Here is a 19,855-nt window from a genome sequence, read left to right on the forward strand (position 1 = left end):
GCGGGGGGTGGAGCAAGCGATCAGAGGGAGATGGGGGTCCCCTGCCCAGGCATGATTCCTGGGCCAGAGGCCTCAGGCCTGGGCGGGGGCCAGAGCCAGTGATCAGGGGGAGATGGGGGTCCCCTGTCCAAGCCTGACACCTCTGGCGGAGGCGTCAGGCCTGGGCAAGGGGCCGATCAGGCGATCAGAGGGTGATGGGGGTCAACGCCTGAGGGCTCCCAGTATGTGAGAGGGGTCAGGCTGGGCTGAGGGACACTCCCCGCCCCCCCCCCCCCCCCGCACACCCAGTGCACGAATTTCGTGCACCGGGCCCCTAGTCACTATATAAATGGTTTCGGTTTTAAAGTTATGTCTCTGTCATGTGGGGCTTCTATAACCACAGACCAGGTGGCTTCTAAACAGCAGACGTTACTGCTCAGTTTTGGAGGCTGGGAAATCTCAGATCAAGGTGCTGCCTGATGAGAGCCAGCTTCCCGGTCAGAGAGATGCAGCTGTTATGTTGCACCTGCTTCTACGTCCCACGTGACAGAAGGGAGGGTTCTTGAGGGTCTCTTAAGGGCACTAATCCTATTAATGAGGGCTCTACCCTCATGATGTATCCAATCCCAAATGCCTCACTTCCAAATACCATCATGTGGGGTGTTAGGATTTAACAGTCAATTTTAACAAATCTCTTGAAAGAAGGCTGCAAACTTCAAACCCTTCATCTCTTAATATTTAAGCATGTAGCTGGAGAATAAGAGCATTTTATTAAATTCAGAAAATTTAATGTTGACACAATACAATTATATAATATACAATCCAGTCACATTTTGACAATTGTCTAAACTGTTTCTTTAAGTCTGTTCAGATAGATCTACTTTCCAGTTTGCCTTCAGCTGGGCTATCCACTTTTAAAAAAAAAATTAACCTAGCCCTGCTCTAGGCCGCCTGTTTTTTTGGTGTTTTTTTTTTTGGAACAGGATATATCGTAGGAACTGCAGGCATTTCCAGAGTGTTCTGGCGACAGTGGCAGCAATATTTGAACAAGAGTTCACTCTCAAGGTGACGGTATCAAACGCACCACCATGTAGCATAGTCACTTGGATATCTGCTGTACTGGTCTTATACCTTAATCCAACACAGGTTGCTCCATGAAATCGTCACATACTCTGAATGAATACAGTGTTTTCTCCTATCCCGTCCTTCTCTTTGGAACTAAAGGAAGAAGAGCTTGCAACACAGGAAACCATGAACGCTGGGACCCAGAGCCTTCATGTGCCATCATCCAGCGCATCGTCAGGAGGTGTGTGCTCTGACCCTGACTGGGACAGTGGTCCTGATGATACTTATTTCTTGGAAGCTACTGAGGATGCTGAATTAGCAGAAGCTGCAGAGAACAGCCTTCCCAGTTATAATGGTGGAGTGGATGAAATTCCTGACGAAGTAATTGTGGAAGTATTACAGAATAGCTAATTAACTATGCACTTATAACCAGGTTGTAATTTGCCTGAAGACAGATTAAATTACAGTATCTTGTTAAATCTGTTAATATCAATTAATTTTATCATTTTGCATTCCAATTCTTGGTTTTTACTGGAGTAAACCAGTTTTATTGAAAATTAGATTCAGTGTACTTAAATTCAGTAGAAATCTCTTATTGATTAACCAAAGTTAGTTTGTATGCACATCAGCTAATTTTGCGTATTTCTAGGTTAACTTATCACTCAGGACACTAACCTGGCAAGTTAATTATGTCCTCTCGAGCTACTGTACAGTCAAACTGGTGACACGGCCGCACATCAGCCTGAACACCTAGACACGTTTACTTTCTTACATCTATCAAGAGTGCTGCTTCAGCGATAAGCAGGAGCGTGGGACTCATCTGTACCCAGGCCGCACGTTTTAGCAGACTGGTCTCATTTCTGGGCAAGGAGTTTCTCCAATTGATGGTTGATATTTTGCAGATGGCTTTCAGCTCCTAAGAGAGTTCTTTCTTTGAATAACAGCGCTGGGAGGCTGGATGAGTCATACTGTTGAAGGAAAATCATTTAGATGAACAAATACTAATAACTTTTATATTATAACCCTATTTGTTCCACACAGGTCAATGCCGATTTTAATAGAGCTAGCCATTAACTACTCATCTTTTGAGGTAGGATCGTTCCTTTTGTTTTAACCCATTTTCTTAGGACATAATTGATAAATAGGTTTCAAGGGAACTGTTCTGCAAGGCTTGAGTTGACCTCATACCAGACCAGTTGTTCCAAGAACTGTGGCCTTTGAATTATGGAAACAAGTTGCTAGATCTCGTCCTGTGTAAGGCAGATTTACTTTCACTGTAAGAACCGAAGGAATGAGCACTCCAGGCTCATAAAAGTTAAAGTTCATGAAAGGAAAAAAGCCATCACCTGGAGAAATTACTTACTGGGAAGATCAACTGAATGTCTTAAAAGTTGCCAATCCAAATTTCTTAATGATTAAAAAAATTAGAATACAAACCCAAAATAAAATTAAAAAAACCCCAACTCTTGATTTTAAAATAATTAACAAAGCCAAACTTCATGTTGTAAACTGTATCTATGGAAGAGGAATTAAATTCCCCTTACAGAATTTTATAATTATGATTGTGATTTTCTGAGACATGAAAATTGAGCAGAAAAGCTGCCAGACTGTTCCATTCACATAATAATGGAATTAAGTTACATATTTGAGAACCTAAGGTATTCGAGCTACCAGGAGGCACCTGCTCTCAGGGAGGGGTGAAGGGGAAGAACTAACATTTATACTAGAGCTTTAGTTTAGGAAAAGAGGTAAGATATATACCCAAGTAACTATACTCTATAAACAAGGACAGGTGCTACAACAGAAACAGAGTAATGTATTCAAACAAGGTAGAGTCACTATCTCAGTTTCAATTTCTCCACATTTAGTAGCTAAATCTCCAAGGACAACCTTTAGACTAGCTGGGTACTGTCACAGGAAAAAAATAACATAAAAATGTTCTATTTCCAGATCTTTAACCTACAAATAAACCTTATTGTAGGAGGATTAACTTTTAGACCAGTGTCAAAACCTAAAATTGGACCTGGCTGGGTGGCTCAGTTGCTTGGAGTGTTGTTCCATACACCAAAAAGTTGCAGGTTCAATCTCCAGTTGGGACACGTAAGGGAGGCAGTTGATTGATGTTTCTCTCTCTCCCTTTCTCTCTAAAAATCAATGAATATGTCCTCGAATGAGAATTTAAAAAAACTAAAACCTTAAAATTGGATTTAGAAGTGAAGAATAAAATATGGTCATAAGCTATATGTACATGATACATATAAATTTTCTTTCTGAAACTTAAATATTCCTAATATGAGCTGATTCTCCTAACAGTAGCAGTCTGCAGCAAAAATCCAGAAGCAACTATAAAATTTATTAAAACAATTTATCACACTTTCTTCTACATTTCCTTTTTATGTTTTTCAACTTCTAATATTACACCTACCATTTTATGGGATAATGACTTGTTTTTCAAATAAAAAAAATCCTACAAACAGGCCTGTCTTTAAAACATGTCTGGGTGGTCTTATATGATAACAATTACAATAAAGCCTAGTTGTTCATTTGAAATTTGTACAAACAGGTTACTTCCCTGAATGGGATTTGGTTCTCTGAAATGTAAATCTCTCTATATAAAAGCCTAATATGCAGTGTCCCCTCAGGAGTTTGACCACTTGCTATGATGTGCGCTGACCATCAGGGGGTGGCGTGGAACAAAGGCAGGCCCTGGCCGGCACTGCAACTGGCAGCCTCTTAGGGACCCTACCTGTGTACAAATTTCGTGCACTAGGCCTCTAGTACCTTTATAAAATAGGTGTTTCAGGAGCCTTCTCTACTCCTCTAGCCTTAATTAAATAGCTAAAGCAGCAATGATCAAACACATTTCCAAGGATTTAGAGCGATGCGGTTTTGAGTAGACTGTTATGTTGCATCTACATTTCTCAAGTCCTCGTAGCTTCTGGTACGAAGCACAGTGACAAGTAAAGAGAACTTACCGTTTCCTTTACATTTGGCTGTCTCTCCTGAATATCTGAATAATCGTGATGAAGCTGCTTTAAATTAGATAAGAAGCATGCTGCATCCTTCAGAGAAGATTTTCTCTCCTTAAGTTCATCATATTTTGTTTGTAGTTGTTTCAGCTGTGGTTCTAAACTAAAGCAAAACAAACACACACACACAAAGTTTCCCTAAAAATAAATGACATAGAATAGTAACAGTCTACATAAAGTGTATGAGTCTGGGTTGTAGATATACTGAGCGAAGTTAGAAAAAACAGGGATGATGGACTGGAGAGTTCAAGGCATGTTTGGCTCTGAAATTATGAATGTGTGAAAGATTCTAATTTTCTGTTTAAAACTCTGAAATATGATGCACGATGAAGTCCACAGAAGAATATGCCCTATGTCAGCAGTTGCCAACGTGTGGTCCGTGAGGTCCGAAAGGTTGGCGACCTGCCTATATAGCCTAAAACTCATTTTAGGGTCTTGGGGACTATGGGATTAAAAGCCTCAGGCAGGAATAGACAGGCAACAGCAAAAGCATGGACAAAAAGCCTTCTTTTTGCCCTATCACAATCTTGTCCATTTCCAAGGTCCAAAAATACCCAGGGGGCGGGGGGAACTGCCCCGTGCCTGGGGAAACGGCTTTCTCTCGGCGGCTGGCTTCCCAAAGCTGGGGAATGGATCTGCACGAGTGTCGCCAAGGCACACGCTGCGACAGTAACGTCAACAACCGTGAACACACAGCACTTCCTGTATATCTATCCATTCGGTTCTCATAACTCTGTGAGGGGAAGGTCTTACGCTTATTTACAAATGAAGGCGCGAGGCCCTGGGAGGTTAAGGAACCTGCCCACGGTTGTGCAGCCCGTAAGTGGCAGAGCCTGGATTCAAACCCAGGCAGTTTGGTTCTGGAGTCTGCGCAGCCCAGGCTGAGCTCTGATGGCAGAGAGCAGTGCCGACTCTCCTTTGCTAAAAGCTGCTCCTGAGCTCCGGGCAAACCTGGGTTCTCACAGCCCAGCAGCAGATCCTCTAGCCCATGGGCACGTCCCAGTCCCTCCAGGGAAGTCCTCAGGCCTCTGACGTTCTCTTACCAAAGCAGTTCATCCTGGACTTCAACCAAACGCTGCCTTTTCTTTTCAATATCTGAAATCGTCTAAGTGACACAGAAATTCCTTTGTTAGATTAAGTTCACAAATATCTGAGTGCCACCGAGTACACTGTGGTACAGTGGAAGTAAGTGGGAAACAAGACCCCATTCTCTCCGTCATGGAACTTTTCGGGAAAGAGACATTACACACAAACAGTGTGTGACTACAACTTCTGACCATGTGCTCTGAAGGGAAGCAGGGAACTCCGGGAGAAGAGCACGGCTATTTACTCCAGGGCTTTAAAGACGTGGGGCCAGAGCTTCACTGAGACACAGAGAAGTTTCGATTTTACCCTGACACACTCGGAAACATTGGAACGGGTTGGCAGGGTCGGGGTGCACTTTTAGAACATTTCAGTATAATCAATTTTATTCCTGTAGCCAGCACTTGGAGTCACTACGTAATACTCCACGGCTGGGCATTCAGACTGTTCCCACGTACAGGCAATGCAGAGTTGACCAGAGATTAAAATGATAGGATAAAACAGGAGCAAAGCCTTGTCGTCACTGGCAGGCAAAGGTGTATGTTTCCAGCCCATTTCTACCGTAAAGGCAGAGGGGCAGCTGCTCTCCCACTCCCGATTCATGCAAGTTTACAGCCAGAACCTCGGGGTCATTGGGTCCATAAGCAGACGGGGCCTAGGCTCCTGGCTTTCCTCCTGGCACACCTGCTGGCGGACAGTTTTCAGGCAGTGCAACACTCGAGCAGCCGAGCCAGGACAGGAAATGAGCTCTCCTCACCCTCAACCCGTGTTCTCCCAGGCTGTCCGTCACCTGGGACGTGGGACAGCTCTTTACTCTAAAGGCTTTGCTTGTTTACATCCACGAAAGTGATAAACATGCATTACTCAGGCCTTACCCATTTGGGGCTTCATAGCCATTTCCCTTCCTTAGCGTGCACTAACCGTTCTCAACCACAAGACCAACCAGATAAAAGCCAGACTAAAAAGATAAACACCTTACACAAACAGAAGGGCATAAAACCCCGGCAAGTCTCTACTCGGCGACATGAGCTTCTAATCACAAGTGATTTACCTTAGCATTCCTCCTCCTCAGAGTTTTCAACATCTGGACTTCCGCAAGCTACACGAAACAAAATATCCGCATGACATTTTCCAAAATTAAATGTTAGTCTATAATATAATCACATTTATTTTAACACATGTGAAATACTGCTAATTCCCACACTGCCAGCACATGCAGTCCTTCCACGATATCTGTATGCTGCCTCGGGACTAGTAAAAAAGATTTAGACCAGAAAATGTGTGTCAGTGAACTTACCATTCTGATGAGTTCTTCTTTCATCCTAGAATGGAATGTGCCGACTGCTTCCTGGCAAATTTTAGATTCTATGCTTTGTCTGTAACAGAATTTTAAAAAAAGGATCACACTAGGTATCAAAAAAAGGGTTGGAAAGCGTGTGTTTCCTCTGCTTATCACATCAACACAATTTCCATAGAGCATCTGAATACCTAGGACGGCATGATCAGTCCTTCGCAGGCTTAAAAATACTGGAAATGTCTCAACAAAAGAAAAAGAACAGGAAACACTTTTCCGAAAACCCGCGGGTATGCGGTCAGCTGCACATCCTGACCCTGGCCATGTCTGCAGGTGATGCCACGTGATGTGGACATGCGGTCTTCCTGCCCCCGATCAATGACCAGCAGACTTCAGCTCCTGCCTGCTAACAGCTGGAGGAGTACTTGTGTAACACGTCTGGACTGACCAACAAGTAAGGAGCCAAAAGCCAGCTGCCCATTCTTGGAAAACTATAAAGCGGACCCTGAAAAAGACACTGACTCAGGACCTGGGACGAGAGAGAAGAGCGCGGTCTCCCAGCCTGGCTTCCTCATGGCGAGTGGCAGACGCACAGGGACCAAGTCAGCAGCAGACACGGCCAGGCTGCGGCTGGCTCCCTGCTCGGCCTGGGCACACAGGACACTGTCCAGTGCCCTTGTGATGCTTCAGAAGCGACGAGTGCACAAGAGCCGGCTGCATCTTTCAGTACAGACCTTTGTATCAAAGTTCTCATGAAATGCGTGTTAACTAGTATTTCTAGTGGCATCAGCAAGACAGTGAAAGAGGAAGCCCCAGACCTCATTCCCCACAGGGAAACCAACTTAGCAGCTGAATCGGGCCCAAAGCCTTTATGTGCGTTCCCAAAACCACGTAAAGAGCTGCAGCCTGCCAGGCAAGTGCAGGAACAGCCACACGGAAACACTGTCAATAAGGACGTAACCACACAGTAGCCAGGACTTGAACACTGACCCGACGGGAACTGAGAAACCTTTACAAACACTCCACCCAAAGCGGCAGAACACACGTCCTTCGCAGCGCACAGAACACGCCCACGACATCCCACATGTGAGGAGACAAAATAAGCCACCAGTTTAACAAGATGAAAATCATACAAGTACCTTTTCAGACCACAATGGAATAAAACTAGAAATCATTAGCAAAAGGAATATTTAAAAATATATGGAAATTAAACAACACAGTCTTGAACAATTAATGGGTCAAAGAAATATCAAGGGAAATTTAAAAATATCTTGACACAGCCATAGCCAGTTTGGTTCAGTGGATAGAGTGTTGGCTGGCAGACTGAGGGTCCTGGGTTTGATTCCGGTCAAGGGCATATACCTCGGTTTCAGGCTTGTTCCCCGGCTCTGGTCGGGGTGTGTGCAGGAAGCAACCAATCCATGTGTCTCTTTCACATCGATGTTTCTCTCTGTGTCTCTCCCCCTCTCTTCCACTCTCTCTAAAGATCAATGGGAAAATATCCTCAGGTGAAGATTAACAAAAAAAAAAACAGAAAGAAAGAAAGCCTCACTATTTAAAAAGATGGGTATCACCAGTTCATGAGATTTGACAACATATTTGAAATAAAATAGAAGGTTAATACAAAAATATAGACTAAAAAGTCACATATTTGGATATAAACATACTACTAAGTAATTCACAGGGTTAAAGAAAAATTATCATGGAAGTGTAAAAATCTGTAAAACTGAATAATGAAAATACTACATATCAAAAGCTGTGGGATAAGCAAAAGTGGTGTTTCAGGGGAAATCGGGTACATACATGCCATCAACACTTACTTATACTCGGGGAGGGTTTCCTCAAATGCTGACAAAACAACATCTAAGTCCATGATGTCACTGCTTTGCTTTCCTTGTAGACACCAAATATGTGCACAGTCAGGCATACCTAGAACATTAAGATAAACCAATGTCATATGTGGGTTATCAATACTTTGGCTCTAGTCCAGGGCTCTGCAAGCCTACAACAAAAATCATCCCACCAACTGCTCACTAGCGGCAGTTGAAGCAGCAGATGGAGGAGACATGCTCACTGCTCCTGCTCCAGCGCAGGCCCCAAAGCCCGTCTATACCGTCACCCTAACTCAGTGGTTCTCAACCTTCCTGAGTCGCGGCCCTTTAATACAGTTCCTCATGTTGTGGTGACCCCCAATTTCATTGTTACAAATTGAACATAATTAAAGCATAGTGATTCATCACAAAAACAATATGTAATTATACATGTGTTTTCCGATGGTCTTAGGCGACCCCTGTGAAAGGGTCGTTCCACCCCCCACAGGGGTCACGGCCCCCAGGTTGAGAACCACTGCCCTAACTGCTGTCTCAGTGGTTCCCATATTCACTTCCGATAAAGCAGCCCGAAGCACCGCTGCCTGTTCATCACTGTGCTGTGCCTTTATTTAATCGTCTAGCACAGGGGTGGGCAAACTTTTTGACTCGAGGGCCACAATGGGTTCTTAAACTGGACCGGAGGGCCGGAACAAAAGCATGGATGGAGTGTTTGTGTGAACTAATATACATTCAAAGTAAACATCATTACATAAAAGGGTACGGTCTTTTTTTTCAGTAGTTTTATTCATTTCAAACGGGCCGGATCCGGCCCGCGGGCCGTAGTTTGCCCACGGCTGGTCTAGCACCACTGGTCCAGAGCTCTTCTCTGTAGCCATACTTTCTTTTTTACTCTACTTAATAGGCCACCTCTAGATCTCAAACAGATGCTCAGTGTACCGATTTAGACACTTGTAGTTATATATACACTAGAGGCCCGATGCACAAAATTCGTGCAAGAGTAGGCCTTCCTTTCCCCAGCTGCTGGCACCGGCTTCACTCTGGCACCCAGGACCCAGGCTTCCCTCTGGCCACCAGCACGTGGACTTCCCTCACAGAGGGAAGCCCCACCCACCCGCCATAGTCTGCCAGTTAGTGGCCTGGACCTCCCTTTGGGGCAATCGTGGAGCCCCCCGATTGATCACCCTGCCAGCTGGTGGCCTGGGCCTCCCTCTGTGGGGCGATCATGGGGCGATGGCCAGGCCCCCGACCAATCACATCGCACCTGCCTTGGCTGGCCTGGCGCCAGTGGGTGTCATAACATGGTCACTTGGATGGTCGTTCTGCTCTTCAGCCATTCGGCCGATTTGCATATTATGCTTTTATTATATAGAACTAGTGGCCCAGTGCATGAAATTCATGCGGGGGGGGGGTGTCCCTCAGCCCTCTCCAATCTGGGACCCTTCGGGGATGTCTGACTGCCGGTTTAGGCCCGATCCCAAACCGGCAGTCGGACACCCCTCTCACAATCTGGGACCGCTGGCTCCTAACTGCTCACCTACCTGCCTGCCTGATTGCCCCTAACCACTCTGCCTGCCAGCCTGCTCACCCCCAACTGGCCCCTCCTGCTGGCCTGCTTGCCCCAACTGCTCTCCCCCCACCACCGGCCTGATCACCCCCAACTGCCCTCCCCTGGCCTGATCACCCCTAATGGCCTCTACCCTGCCACCACGGCTTTGTCCAGAAGGATGTCCGGAAGGTCTCCCGGAAGGTGTCCTGATCTAATTAGCATATTACCCTTTATTAGCATAGATGTCAATCTCTAACAAAACTACAGCATATTCTTGAACAAAATATCTTCTAAAATGGCATTGTAGAATACTTAGGATATAGTGAAATATGATGAGAATATGATCCCATTTCAGATGAGAAAGCTCAATAAAAGTATTAAAAAATACAGACAAAAAACATGGTATTTATTTTGGGGTGATGGAATTAGATGGTTTTATTTTCCTTATATATTGTAAATTTTCTAAAATAATCATTTTTATAACAAAAATATATAACTTTTCCTTTAAAAAAACTGAAGTAAATAGAAAATGCTTTATTTTCCTCTGAAACATTTTTCAATAAGCTTTTTGGGTGAATAAAAATGATGCAAAATAAATGGATGAGTCTGAGAACAGTTATGCTAAATGAAGGAAGTCTTATAGAAAAAAATCACATGCTAAATTATGTCTAAAATGAGTATATTCTATATGATGAAAAATTAAAATAGATTAATGGATAGTTGACAAAGCAAAGAGAATAAATTTTAATAGAAAAATCTAGGTGCTGAATATATATATATTGTAAAATATTTCACCTTTGCTGTTTGTTCAAAATTTTCATGATAGATGCTGGGGAAAAAAGTTACTCCAAAGTCACATGTTTTTAACTCCTATAAGGAACTAAGGATTTTTAAATGGAATCATTGAGTAGCTGTCAAACATAACCCACTCTTCTGTACCTGAGTCCATGGCTTCGCTTCTTGATTTCTTTCTTTTGCCACGATACGCCTTCTTTTTCTGAGTTTTCTATAAAAATAATACAGCAAAGAATTTTACTTAAGTTTTTCATCTTCTTTTTTTTTTTGCGGGGGTTGGGGGGGTGGGGCGGGGGGGGGGTGGTGAGTGTAAGATTTATTTGAGCCAAGCTCATGACAATTGCTGGGAAGCAAGTTCACAAATGCTGTTTTCTTTTTCTTAAAAGGATTAAGACAGTATTATCAGACACTGTCAGCTACTATTATAGCCATAATTCTTATTTACTTCTAAGTTAATATTAGTGAATTCTACAAATTATCTAAATTGATATAAGGAAACACTGAAAGAAATTAAACTGTCTCCCCCAACCCCCAAAACAACCTTCCAGCGGATACTTAACAACGGTTGCCTTGGAGGAAGTTGAACTTTTATTATTTAAGATAATGTGTGGAATCAGCTGCTTTCAGGTTACGATGGAGTAACAGCTCTTGCCATAAACAACTCTGAAAGCAGTTGGTCCTATTTAGAATGAGAAAAAAATTAGTAAAAAAACTAAAGGCCAAATTTGGGTGATAGAATTGTACGATAGTTTATCTTTTTTTCCATACTTTACAAATACTCTAAAATAAAAATCTAATCTAATAAAAGAGAAACATGCAAATTGACTGCACCTCCGCTACTCCCCAAGCCATGCCCACCAGCCAATCACAGCAACTATATGCAAATTAACCCAACCAAGATGGCGGCCGGCAGCCACAGAGCCGGAGCAAGCAGGAGGCTTGGTTGCCTTGGCGATGGAGGAAGCCAAGCCTCCCACCTGCTCTGGCCAGCTGTGGCCTCCGCTCAAGGGAACAAAGTTTCAATTATAGAAGATAAATAAATCCCAGATACCTGCTTCCAGCCAGCCTCCACTGGGAGCTTGGGTGGCTGGGGGCCATGGCTAGCCTGAAAACAGCCCTCAGCCCCTCACCCAGGCTGGCCAGGCACCCAACAGGAGCCCCACCCTGATCCGGGACACCCTTCAGGGCAAACCAGCCGGCCCCCACCCATGCACCAGGACTCTATCCTATATAATAAAGGGGTAATATGCAAATTGACCCTAACAGCAGAACCACTGGGAATGACTGGTCACTATGACACATACTGACCACCAGGGGGCAGATGCTCAATGCAGGAGCTGCTCCCTGGTGGTCAGTGCGCTCCCACGAGCTCTGCTCAGCCACAAGCCAGGCTGACGGCTGCCAGCACAGCAGTGGTGGTGGGAGCCTCTCCTGCCTCCTCAGCAGCGCTAAGGATGTCCAACTGCAGCTTAGGCCTGCACCCTGCTGGCAAGTGGACATCCCCTGAGGGCTCCTGGGCTGCCAGAGGGATGTCTGACTGCCAGCTTAGGCCCAATCCCCCCCCCGGGGAGCGGGCCTAAGCCAACAGGTGGTCATCCCCTGAGGGGTCCCAAATGTGAGAGGGCACAGGCTGGGCTGAGGCACCTCCCCCCCCCCGAGTGCACAAATTTTTGTGCACCGGGCCTCTAGTATTTTATAATAAAAGATATAAAAAGTCTCTTAAAAACTGGAGGAAAGAGAAACATGTTTTATTCTCCTCCTAAACATTTGTTGTTGTTGTTAATCCTCACCTGAGGATATTTTTCCATTGATTTTTGGCAAAAATGGTAGGGTGGGAGAGAGACAGAGATGTGAGAGAGGCACATCGATTGGTTGCCTCCCTGTACACACCCTGACTGGAATCTATTCCAGCCAGGACCCTTTAGTCCTTGGGCCGATGCTCTATCTCCTGAGCCAAACCAGCTAGGACCCTCTTAAACATTTCCAATCAACTTCTCTCTCGCGCCAAGGAAATGGCAGACACTTGTACCAGTAGACTCTCTGTTGCCGGGTCTCTTTCTCAACAGAGGAGCTGGCACCAGGAGGTCCTACCTTTTCAGAAGTGCCAAGTTCAGCTGACTTCTCCGAAAGTTCTGAAGGCGACACAGCTTCAGGTCGCTGGCTACCTATTTTCTCTGGTTTATCCCTTTCATTGCAGCTTTCAGATTCATCACTAATGGGCTTGAGTTTTCTTCCTCGCTATGCCAAGAAAACAGCATTACTGCTTTAGAAAATACAAATGCTTATCACTCTTATCGTAACAGTAGCTGACCATCAAGCCCACACTTCCCATTTCTAAACTTCAAGATGGAACAGGGAGATGACAAGATTAGGGGGTAGGACAGGCAACCCAGAGTAAAGAAAGCTCCACATACTCCCAGTACACCAGTCTGTCTTTGTAAACCACAATCTAAACACAGTACGCGAACGTTACAACTGACAAGGTACACGGAGATATGAGACCTCTGTCATGGAAAACACTTCAGACATAAAAACATTTCACTTATCTAAAAAGTACCTTCTAAAATATAATACTCTTCCTCTATGGAAAACATTGCCACAGAACTGTTTTAAATCTGCATCTAATCTAAACAGGATATGGAATATTTTATGGAACATTTTCTCTATTGTCAGCCAATCTAAGCAGGATATGAACTATCCCTAAAAATTAAGGTAGAGAACACCCCGACATACCTTTTTCGCACTAACTTTCACAGGCTCGTTTTCACTGTCTTCAGTTTCAGAAGCGTTCGAACTGTGCCAAAGAATGAGCCGTCAACATCTTGCACACATTTCATTTTCATTCACATGTTTTAAGTTGCTTGCCCAACAGGAGAATAAGCACCACTGAGTGAAATTTCCCGCCTGTCATGGGGGGGGCTGCCACCTGCCAAGATGCGCTGGTCGTCTCCCCCGTCACCCCTGTCACCCCCAGGCCACATCCGTTTATCCTTGGTAGGAAGTACTGCTGAGCGTCCCATTACAGCAGCACCTTGTGGTCACATCTGAGAACTGCACCCTCCTCCGAGTCACCACGCCCAGGTCTACCACGTGTACTAAAAGCAGACCTGCACACACCAGGCCCATCATTAGGTGGAATAAGTGGGAATACTCCTTTTGTCCTTAGAAAAAGTAACCCTGAACCTCCGGTGATAGATGAGTTCTTTCATCTTCTGCATTCAATTCAATACAACAAACATTTAACACCAATCTCAAAATGCAGAGTACAGTGAATAAAATTACTTTAAAAATTCAGAGTCTTCCTTTGAAGGTTCCCTGTGTGGCAGGAAGATGAAAGATAATGCCAAGCGATGACTTGGCAAGCAATGGCCAGAGAAGACGAGGACAGGTGGCTGGGGATGAGAAAAGACAGCATAGCTCTGACACCTGAGTTGACTTTTAAAAATACTTTTCCAGGCAAAGAAACACAGGAAAGAACAATGGCCGGTTCTTTCTTTAATGTTTCACAGTCGCTTGTTTAAGATCATTGAATAAAGACAAAATCTACACCGAATGCCCTAACTGGTTTGGCTCAGTGGATAGAGCGTAGACCTGTGGACTGAAGGGTCCCAGGTTCGATTCCGGCCAAGGGCATGTACCTTGGTTGCGGGCACATCCCCAGTGGGAGGTGTGCAGGAGGCAGCCGATCGATGTTTCTCTCATCGATGTTTCTAACTCTCTATCCCTCTCCCTTCCTCTCTGTAAAAAATCAATAAAATATATTTTAAAAAAAAATCTACACGAAAAAAAAAAAAAAGAAACAGGAAAGGGTATGTCAGGTAGAAGGAAAAGTAAGTGTAAGGCACGGTGGTGTGAAACAACGGCATGTACCTGGAATATGCTGTGACAGAGACGGCAATGCTGGGGGAGAACAACATGGGACCGGGGAGCTGGCCACGCAGCCAGAGCGCCCTCAGCTGGTCAACAGCCGGCAGCGGCTGTGCCATCGGGACCCACCTGCATCCACTCCTCTCCCCACCGCTCACCCACCTAATTCCAACTCAGAGGCCACGCCCCCCCGAGTGATTTGCCAGTGACTCCTTGTGAGTACCTCCTATTCCATAAGCTCCATGAAGACAGGATTACGCCCATTTTGAGTTATTAATACAGTGCCTGGTACTTAGTGCTCAATAAATGCTTGTTGGAAAAATGCCAAATAAAAAGCTACCATTTCAAAGTTTACTAGATGCCAACCCGATTTAGAGCCTGAGAGTATAAACTGATCTTGAAACAATCATGAGGCAGGTTGTATTATCATCCCATTTCCCGATGAGGGAGCCTAGAAGTTAATGTCTTATGTCGGACCCAGGCCGAGCACTTGACAGTGGCAGAATACGGATCTGAACCAGCACAACGGGCTGAGGCCCCGTCACCTTAACCACGACACTGTGAACAGGAATGAATTCAAATATTCACTGAATGCCTATCGTGTGCCAGGGTCACGTTCTAGGCACCCGGAGAACAGCAGTGAACAGACAGAACGAAGTCCTGCTTTTTAAAAAAGATGCTCCTACTGGGGAGACGTAATGAACACATTTAAAAATGAACATAAAACATTGGTCGGGTAGAGATAATGCCGTAAGAAAAAGAGCAGCAAAGATGTGCTGGTGAAGAAAGGTGGTATTCTCTATGAATTTTATCCAAGTAGAGCGCTGTGCTGACACCTGAAATCTAAAAGGAAGCGCAGGAGCAAGCCATGCAGATCACAGAGGAAGAGCCATCAGGCGCAGGAACTGGCATACGAAAAGGCCCTGAGGTGGAGCATATGTAAGAATTTGAAGTTGACGTGATCCAGAGTGAAATAAGCCAGCCACAGAAAGACAGCCACTGCATGACTTCACCTAGAGGAGGGATCCGAAATAGGGAGACCCGCAGAACCAGAGAAGGGGATGGTGGTTGCCAGGGGCTGGGGACATGAAGTGGCATGAAGTTTCAGTGAAGTCCTACAGATCGGCTGAACAGCACTGCACCGATAGCTAACCCACTGCACTGGACACTTACAGATGTGTTAAGAGGGTAGATCTCATGTTAAGTGTTCTTATGAAAATAAGATTTTTAAAAAATAACTTTTTTAAAAAAGAAGCCAAACAACATTACTTCAAACAAAGATACATCCCAAACAAAATGACAAAGTTTAAAAACGCAGGACAGAAAAAAAAAAATACTAAGATCAGCAAGGAGGTCAAACCAATAGGTTATCCCAGAATGCAAAGATGGTTTACTATAGTAAATCTATTCATATTGGTCAAATGAGTAAAAAACATAAAAGAACACATAATTCTCCAGAGACATGGAAGCATGGAGCAGACGGATGAATCTTGGGGTGGGGTGGAGGTGGGGGGGGGGGGTGGGAGGGTGGTCCCCATCTAAAGAGCTCAGAAATCCCATTAGCCATGAATGAAATAAACAGGTGCTGGAATACGAGCGTACCTCCTTCTTGCTTCTTGTCCTCGCGGGGGTGAAGGGATAAAGGACCCGCAGTGCTGGGAGAGCTCAGCCTCCTCGCTGTAGATAGCAGTGCTGTGCAGAGGAGGCTCTACAAAAGGTTTTAAGATGCAACGTTAAAGTCTGCCTGGGCGGGTTTAAGGTTGTTCCTTTACAATGGAGCACGAAGTGATTTTGTTTAAATGGCTAACAAAATAATCAATCACACCACCTACTTCCCAAATGCTTTTGATCTCACATCTCGACAATGAAAAATGCAGACCATCTCACTCACAAATACACATCGGATTAGCCATCAGAGGGCCTTTACCCATGATCGCCTGTATCTCTGTACCTGCATGAAAATGTCTCCGTGAGAGGAAAGGTAACTACGAACAGGAAGCCTGACATCTCTCTCCTCCCCTGAAGGAGCCACGCTCACCGCACTATCAACTCCAAGGCCCGGGCCGCTCAGGGTGGGCACTGAGTGTTCGTGACGGACTCCAGTCCTCCCTCCCCCCGCCCCCCCCTTCGCTAGAGCCTTGAGCTCACATGAAAAGTTAACCCGAATAGGGAAGACCTAAGAGGAGGCCGAGTGGCCGCGGTGGAAAGGCGCAGACGGAGATGCTGTTAGAGGGCCAACAGGAGAGCTGGCAGGGTGGGGCTCAGGGCCGGTGGCGGTCCCGGGGAAGGAAGCTGGTGGCCGTGGTGGCGGCGCTGAATGGCGGCAGAAGGATGCTGATGGGAGCCAAACAACCATTTCTTCACGCTCAAACTTTAGCACGGCAGTGCCAATTTACACATCTTTTCAAACAGCTGCTTAAATAATGAACTTCTCACCAACTGCACCATTTTAAAGTTAGCAATATACTCTGTATTGGCCTCCACCAGGCAAAGGGATTGATTCACTGCTGGGGATAACAAGGAAAACAAGAGGAACAGATCAATCCTGAATCTCCCTATGTAACCAGTCATACAAGCTGGACTCTTAGAACTCAACAGTGAAAAGATAACCCCACTTTCTGTACCATTTCTGGCCTCTGCAGTGGGCAGTGATGCGGACAGAAGCCGTCCCTCCGGACACACTGCGGGGCAGCCAGGCACCAGCCGGTTTCTCCCACCAGGACAGGGAAGCTCTCCCTGGCTCTCTGGTGCATCCTCTGCCTCGCTGTGTTTAAGAAAAGGGGAACTTACCCCCCTCTTCTCCCTAAACCCAGGCCCTTTACAGACACTATACGAGGTGAACTGGTTATGACTGGCTGGACCGATGCTCCTAGAAGAGTTCTACTTTGGTAATGTTTAGTGGAGTTCTGAGTTCCAATCGACTCAGAAGTGAGAAAAATTAATTCAAATCACCAAGAACTGCCCCGAACACTCTATTCATACGCAGGCAACTGAGTTTTATATTTGAAGATACTTCTATCTTTTCATTACTAACTAGCCTGAATGTTATTGCTTCAACTACTCTAAAGCGTTTAGGATGAAGGTTTGAAATACTCACCGAAGGATTCATAAGGTTCTTCATCTTTCTCATTTTCACTCATCCTGCCCACGCTCGAGATTCCAGAATTCTCAGAAAAATCATACACGTCAGTGGGCTTGTGGGGTTGGCCGGCTTTCTGAAAGTGAATGAAGTCAGTCACGGAATTGGCTTTACGAACAAGAACAGCACAAATCCGATGGACTTGTCAGCAAGGACACCCCTGCTGGCGCTGCGGCCGACAGAAGCGCCCTTCACACTTCTGGGAGCGGGGTCGGGGGTGCAGGGGGGAGACGCACACAGACCCCTCTGATCATCTGCAGCAGGAGCAGGCGCACTTTTCCATAAAAGACGAGACAGTAGTGACCTGAGGCTCGGCAGGCCACAGGGCCCTGCGACAGTGACTCAGCTCAGCCATCAGCGTGCGAGCTCGGGGACGGTGCAGAGGGGGAGCGTGGCTGTGCTGGATAAACTTCACTATGGACCCTGACACCTGAACTCACAGCATGTTCTCAGGTCATGGGATACTTCCTCCTTTATTCCAACCGTTTGGCAACGTGAAAGCCCTCCGTAGCTTGCAGCGCTGGACACAAGCAGGGGCCCACGGTCCGCAGTCTGCCAACCCCTGACCTACAGAAAGCGATGGGCCTCGACCCAGAACAGCCCCACAGGTCTGAAGGGCCATCAGCAGTTCTGAGGATACCCAGGGTTAGAACCCTGATCGAGGCAGAGTCCAGGGCTTGCAGTTCAATAGATAAGCCCCATGAACTTTGCTACCCAAAACCCTCACGAAAGACCAAATCAGAGAAAATGAGAAAAACGCCCGTAGTAGCTCTGGAAAACAGACGAGGAAATTCTGGAAGATACAAACAAGATGGAGGAAAGCTGGCAGAACAAAAACTTGATCACTGACAGCTCCCCGCCCCCCCCCCCCCCCCCGCCGGAAATTATTCAAGGAGTGTTTGGGGTGGGATGCCCAGAAGAGGCAGACCCGCCATCCTCCTGAGGCGAAGCTGCCTTCCACAGGAGGGGAGGGCAGGAGAGCTGAAGAAACCCGTCCCAGGCTCTCGGGACTTAGCTAAGGGGGCTGGCAGCACTCAGAGAAATCCCGCCCGCACACCGGACTTCGGGCAGAGAGAAATCCATGCACAGAACGAGCACCTAGGGCTGGGGGAGTGGAGAGCTGAGGGGCCCCTGCAGGAGCACCCCTCTGGGGGCCTTCGGGCAGCAGGCAGGACACCACACAAGCCAGCCAGCCAGCCAGCCAGGGCGGGGCAGAGAGCAGAGCGGCTCCCTGACCGGCGCCCTGCAAGCAGGCACCCGCCTACACCGTCCCTACGTCCTAGTGTCCACTGCCAATGCCAAACGGGCAACCCCGGAGAGTAATTTGAAACTGGCTACCCAGAGTGCTAAAGAAATGTCTAAGACCCTCCCTTACAGTGAAGCTGTAATGTGGGTAAGTGGGATGCCGTGAAACCATACACAGCTGTTTAAAACGATAATACAGGGAGAAATGGCCACAAATGAAAACAGCAACACACAGAAAGTTGTATACTTTTAAACAGCGCCAGTTAGCCGAGTGAAAATAAAACCAGGCTCGGTCCGGGAAAAAGATTCAAAGCCCAAACCCTTCTCTCCATTACGTGGAAGAAGCCGTAGGAAGAGGAAAACACCCCGTCACCACAACAAAACACGAGCTCGCCCAGTGACCGCTCCGTGGCTCCGAGGCGCCCCCCAAATGTCAGTTATTCGTGTCGTCAAAAAAGAGAAAAATCACATGAAAACAGAAAAAGATAACTTACACCTCCCGTGGAACGTGTTCTTCCTACAGTGTTCTTGGAATATCTCGCACTATTTAACGGCAAAAACACACACACACACACACAAAAGTTAGGAAAGATTTTTAAAACAACTGGGAAAACACCATTAACTTGCAACCCTTTCCAAACCCCATTTCCCGTTCCCTGCATCAACAGCGTGCACCCAGTGAAGCTCAGGTTCTGACAAAATCGTTTAGAAAGCAGAGCCCCTGTCTCACCAGCACTGCTAAAAGGACATAAAGAGAGCCAAAGGCCGCACCGGACAGTGCGTGCCTAAACCCCGGGTTACGTATGAACACGCGTGCGCACTAGCTGTGATGTTACTGACAGGCGAAGTAGCAGGGAAAACTGCTCACACCTGTGGCTCTCACAGCCGGGCGTCAGACTCACCTGGAGGGCCTGCTGGACCCGACCGCAGGCCCGCCCCACAGGGTCCGAGTCCCTAAGTCTGGGCTGGGGGCTGAGGTTT

At 46.2% G+C, this 19,855-nt stretch overlaps 2 protein-coding genes across 4 annotated transcripts in view; one reads left to right on the forward strand and one right to left on the reverse strand.

Moving 5' to 3' along the window:
• The window catches only part of PRIMPOL (primase and DNA directed polymerase), a 34,871-nt gene extending 33,274 nt beyond the window's left edge, over window positions 1-1,597 (forward strand). For 2 of the 3 annotated variants that reach the window (XM_081084081.1, XM_081084082.1), the window contains one exon: window positions 1,204-1,520. In XM_081084081.1, coding sequence (XP_080940207.1) covers window positions 1,204-1,455 — 252 coding nt within the window. In that variant the 3' untranslated portion in view covers window positions 1,456-1,520. Of the gene's footprint in view, window positions 1-1,203 lie in introns of all 3 variants that reach the window. The other variant, XM_081084080.1, reaches the window with a different exon arrangement.
• On the reverse strand, window positions 713-17,699 carry CENPU (centromere protein U). Its single transcript, XM_081084083.1, has 11 exons — window positions 17,588-17,699; window positions 16,093-16,198; window positions 13,357-13,417; window positions 12,715-12,861; window positions 10,768-10,834; window positions 8,271-8,379; window positions 6,454-6,532; window positions 6,208-6,255; window positions 5,117-5,178; window positions 4,020-4,176; window positions 713-2,012 (listed from the first exon to the last, which is right to left on the reverse strand). The coding sequence occupies exons 1-11, from the start codon at window positions 17,628-17,630 to the stop codon at window positions 1,899-1,901; spliced, it is 993 nt and encodes a 330-aa protein (XP_080940209.1). The 5' UTR covers window positions 17,631-17,699; the 3' UTR covers window positions 713-1,898.
• Window positions 17,700-19,855: the final 2,156 nt, after the last annotated feature.

Source organism: Myotis nattereri, assembly GCF_964212035.1.
Source record: "Myotis nattereri genome assembly, chromosome: 2".
Taxonomy (NCBI): domain Eukaryota; kingdom Metazoa; phylum Chordata; class Mammalia; order Chiroptera; family Vespertilionidae; genus Myotis; species Myotis nattereri.

Coding starts and splice junctions, on each gene's coding strand:
- CENPU (XM_081084083.1), bottom strand. CDS start 17,630: ATGAGTGAAAATGAGAAAGATGAAGAACCTTATGAATCCTTCG. Junction 12,862..13,356: donor TGAAAGTTAGTGCGAAAAAG/GTATGTCGGGGT, acceptor TTCTTGGCATAG/CGAGGAAGAAAACTCAAGCC. Junction 4,177..5,116: donor GTCCAGGATGAACTGCTTTG/GTAAGAGAACGT, acceptor GTTTTGCTTTAG/TTTAGAACCACAGCTGAAAC.